The sequence below is a fragment of the Octopus bimaculoides genome, chromosome 6, assembly GCF_001194135.2.
Source record: "Octopus bimaculoides isolate UCB-OBI-ISO-001 chromosome 6, ASM119413v2, whole genome shotgun sequence".
NCBI classification, from domain to species: Eukaryota; Metazoa; Mollusca; class Cephalopoda; order Octopoda; family Octopodidae; genus Octopus; species Octopus bimaculoides.
In genome coordinates this window covers 35007143-35012109 of record NC_068986.1, presented here as the reverse complement: position 1 = coordinate 35012109, position 4967 = coordinate 35007143, and the positions used below count along the sequence as shown (strand labels likewise).

At 36.1% G+C, this 4967-nt stretch overlaps 1 protein-coding gene across 1 annotated transcript in view; it reads left to right on the top strand.

The window, feature by feature from the left end:
* Positions 1-4967, top strand: part of LOC106876414 (coiled-coil domain-containing protein 154) — a 35781-nt gene that overhangs the window by 15430 nt on the left and 15384 nt on the right. The window contains exons 8-11 of the mRNA XM_014924955.2: positions 1048-1174; positions 2433-2573; positions 3831-3857; positions 4508-4627. Of these exons, the coding sequence (XP_014780441.2) occupies positions 1048-1174; positions 2433-2573; positions 3831-3857; positions 4508-4627 (415 nt within the window). The remainder of the gene's footprint in view (positions 1-1047; positions 1175-2432; positions 2574-3830; positions 3858-4507; positions 4628-4967) is intronic.

Here is a 4967-nt window from a genome sequence, read left to right as displayed (position 1 = left end):
CCCCCCCAAAAAAAAAGGATGAAAGGCAAAAATCAACCTCTGAAGAATTTGAACTCAGAACGTGGTGATAGGCAAAATACCCCCCAAGCATTCTGTCCAGCATGGTAATTCTGCCATCTTACCGCCTTCGATGGGCTAAAAATATTAGCCAAACAGTGACTATACAACTACTTTTTACCTTCTTTTACCTTCTTTTTCTCGTTCCTGTCATTGGACTGTGGCCATACTGGGGCACTGCCATGAAGTATTTACTCGAATAAATTGCTCCCAGTATTTTTTAAGCCTGATAATCATCTCATTGATCTCTTTGCTTAAACTGCTAAGTTACAGGGGACGTAAACAAACCAACAACAGTTGTCAAACGAGAGGGAAGAGAAACATAAAGACACACACACATGCGTACATACACAAACGATGGGATTTCACACAGTCTCCATCTACTTAATTGACTTGTAAAGCAGTGGTTGGCCCAGGGCTATTGTAGAAGATACTTGCCCAAGGTGTTGCGCAGTGTGACTGAACATGAAACCACATGCTCATAAAGCAAGCTTCTTAACAACACCGCCATGGTTTATTTTATTTTATCTTATTTTATTTTATTTTATTTTATTTTATTGCTAAAAGAAATAGTATATTTTGATCTGAGAGATACTTAACCATTAATTGCAGCATGTTGAATGACCACATAGAGGATTCTTAAATGGTTACTTATTTCGAGGTATGTGAATTGAAGCATTGATCATGAATCATCTTCTTACAGAAAAGGAAACAACATAAAGTAGCCCTAGAAACCCCTAAAATGCGTGGCTGATATTCCTTTATGTATGTGTACGCATGTGTATATTTTCGGATAGATAGATAGATAGATAGATAGATAGATAGATAGATAGATAGATAGATAGATAAGTTAATCATAGCATGTATGCATTTTTCCTGAATTCTTCCTTTATTTGTTTTCCATTGTCATTCTTTTTTTTTTCGTTTCTTTGCTTCGTATGTCTCTTTAATTTTTATGTATCTATAAATTTTTCTTGTTTTTTTTTGTAGAAAGACACACGAGAAAGCTACCACTGACAAATTTTATGAAGTACAAGAAAAAATTCAAATTGCCACTATACATATTCAGCAAAACCTTGGAGAGGTCAAAGGTCGATTGGAAGATTATATGAACAAAGTAAGTGAATCATGTTCTTCTTTACTGAGGTGCATTCTCAGCAACCCACATCACACACACACACACACTCTCTCTCTCTCTCTCCCTCTCTCTCTCTCCCTCTCTCTTTCACTCTATTTTCAATACAATTCTTATGTATTTCTCTGATGAAGAGCTCAGTCCAAAACGTTAGAATTATCCTTTTTTTATCATAGGGGAAACACTTATCCTTTTCTGTTACCTTTCAGTGATTTTTCAAGAGACAGATCAATACTGTTATCTCGGCCATAAGTGTTTTTACTTCATACATTATTCATTGCAGCTCGTCAGCTTGTGTCCGGAATCAAAATTAGTCACTTGCTCCTGTGGTCTTATTACACTTTTATGTATACACTGCACATGCCAGCATTTCGTATGAAGGCAACCAATTGACAGAATCATAAGAGTGTTGGTTAAAATGTCTCATGGTATTTGTTCTGACTCTCTACGAACTATGTTCAAATCCGACTGAGGTCAGCTATGTTTCTCATCCTTTCAGGATCGATAAAATTGAAATACTAGTCCAAGTTGGTGGATTAGTGGAATTTTTAGAACTTTGGGTAGAATGCCACGAGGTGTAACCTGAACATAATTTTTTCCCCTATACTTTTAGTTATATTTTTAGCTCAGATGTGTCACCGAATTCTGAAAAGAATATAAGCGTACCGCAAGCGAAAAAAGGTTACGGAGCACTGGTTTAGATCAACTTCACTCACGATAGAAAACAAGGTAAAACACTTGCCTTGCTCCTATGATCCTACCAACAACATGGAAAGATATTTACAGCATAATTCCTCTAGTCATTGAGATGTTGGAGCTGTAAGCTCTCAGCCAGACTCTTACACCACTGTGACTGTTGCAGTATCGTCTTTATTGCCTTATAGAAATCTTTATAACGTTGATTGATAACCCTTATATGACTTTAAAATATGCTGAAAAAATTCCCATTTGCTGAATCAAAACCAACATTTGTAGCCAACTGCTGTGAAATATTACCTGGTAGTCTTACACAGCGAGTATAAATTGAAACCTACATTTTGGTGTATGTGTATGTGAATCTGGTTTTTATAATTATGAAGTTACGATATGTTATTTGCTATCAGAAAGAAAATCATGATACATTAAGACTAACTTTCCATTTGAGTACATTAAGGGGATTCCAAGCAAAAAGTATTGTGGTTTGTTCTGCTTTTGATTAGTCAAACGCCTGAATTACTTTTCTTATATATGTGCTTCACAGATCCAGAAAGAAGTGCTCGATATCATCCAGGAAAAAACAGATGCTACCACCCGAGCTCTGGCCGATCTTGATGCTCGATTAAATTTAGAGAAGGAAAGGATACAGAATGTCGAAGAATCGATTGAAGAACAAATAGCAAATGTAAGTTATATCTTCGAATATTAATGATTATATCATTAAAATATATCGTGAGACTTATATGGAAGAATGTTCCCCAAAAAATGAAAACCCTTCAAGAGAATGCAAACAAAAAGATGTGACTATGAATTTTCACAGCTCTTTGCATAAAACAGCAAAGAACTGAAAGAGCCACAAAACAAATTAAAGGAAAAGGAAGGGAATATCAAAGTGTTGATTGAGGAGATGATCTCCAATTTTCTGTAACATTCAACGGAAAGGGAAGATAATGAAGAACTGGAGGGAAGAGGAGGGAAATTTCTTGCCGAGTCCGACACCAAAGATGCTTAAGGGTACCTTTGGGCTATATCAGTTTTAAGCTGTCGTTGGCAGCCAATGTCACGAGTTATTCTGACCCCACTTAACTATTGTATTTTCACCTGTATGCGGTTTGTGTTTTCAAATTTATGTCCGGCAAGTTCACCATTATCAATTCACTGCAGGGAAAGTTTGCTGTTATCAATTCACCACAAGGTAAGTTCTTTGTCATCAATTCACCGTTTATTATTGTTTTTTTTCTTCAATAAAATAGTTTTTAACTATTAATGGTGAGATACTATGACTATATTTTCTCTGTAAACTTTCCTTGCGATGAACTTTCCTCACAGTGTACTTTCTTCACAGTGAATTGATGGCAGTGAACTCCCCTGTGGTGATTTGATGATGGTGAACTTACCTGTAATCTTTCAAAATATATCTTGTTTTAATTATTGTGTTTCTATATATATATTAATATTTTTGATGTGTATTTTTTAGATTTATATAACAATATATTTTATATGCATTTTCTTTAAACTGTATCAACTTTTTATATCTTCATTGCATAATGTCCTAACCCCTCATTACATTTAACAAGCTTTGGATGCGTCCATTTCCACACCTTCCTGTAAACTGCTTGTTTCATCATTTTATTGTGTGTTTGCGTTTGTATGTATGAATGTGTGTATGTATGAATGAGTGTATGTATGGACCAATATCTGCAGAGACGTTAGTCGGACAAAATGCTTTGCAGTATTTACTCCGGCTCTTTACATTCTGAGTTCAAATCCTGGTGAGATCAGATCAACTTTGTCTGTCAGTCTTCCAGAGACAAGGAAATAAACTACCAGGTCAAGTATTGGCTTCGATGGTTATCGACTGACCACACCCCTCCCCTCAAAACTACAAGCCTTGTGCCTTAATTAAAAACCATTTTTACATGATTGTTTTTGTTACTTTCAGGTTCTGAAAAACATTCCAAATCCTGAGGTAATTCTTCATTGTTTCTTTTTTTATTTTGAGGGCATGGATTAACAGAATCGTTAGAGTGTCGAACAAAATGCCTTATGGTGTTTTAGTTTTACTACCCTTCACATTCTGAGTTCAAACACTAACGACATCAACTTTCCCTTTCAACCTTCCGGCATTCATAGAATAAAATACCAGCCAAGAATTGTGGTCGATTTAATCCTCTGCTCCCTCCTTGCTATGTTTCTGGTCTTGTGCCTTTGTAGGAAACTATTATTTGACTTCATTTCCCATCAATACAATTTTGTTAATTACTTTGTCAATTAATTTATAGATAATAATATTAAGTTATAGCTCATCAGGTCGATGGTGAGTTAGTCTTCTGATTTAAAAGTAAACTGCAGAGCTGTCTTTGTATCTTTGTTCCCCCACCAATGCTTAACAACTGGTGTTAGTGTATCCCCGTAACTTAGCAGGATGAGACCCATAAAATAAATAAATAGCATGCTTAAATACTGAGGTCGAGTTGTTCAACAGAAGCCCTTCAAGGTGATGCTCCAGCATGGGTGCAATCAAATAACTGAAACAAGTCAAAGATAAAAAATAAGCATGCAGAACACTTCTCTACAGTGGTTTCCAACAGCCATATCGTTCTTATTCTATCTTAGCAGGACTTGAAGCAGAAAGTTGAAATTAACGAACACCAAATTTCTCAAATCAGCCAAACTCAGGAAGATTACACGAAAGAACTAAGAGGTTACAAAAGGCAAATAGAAAATTTCCCGAATGAAGTGAGTAATACATATTCCCTGACACATACGTTTGTCTCCTTGGTTTTATTTTACCAGTTCCTGTGAAATTTAGACAGTATCAAGAGAGTAGTTTCGGATGCATGTGTGTGTGTATGTATGCATGTATGTATGTTTGTATGTATGTATGTATGTATGTATGTATGTATGTATGTGTAAAAAACAGGGAGTTTGGCAACAAGAAAAGCATCTTGCTGTAGAAAACTTGCCTTGACCAGTTCCGTCTGATTCGTGCAAGCACAGGAATGGAGACGCTAAAGTGAGGATGAGAATGATGATGATAGTGGTGGTGTTGTCGGCGGTGGTGGCGGTGGTGTGTGTG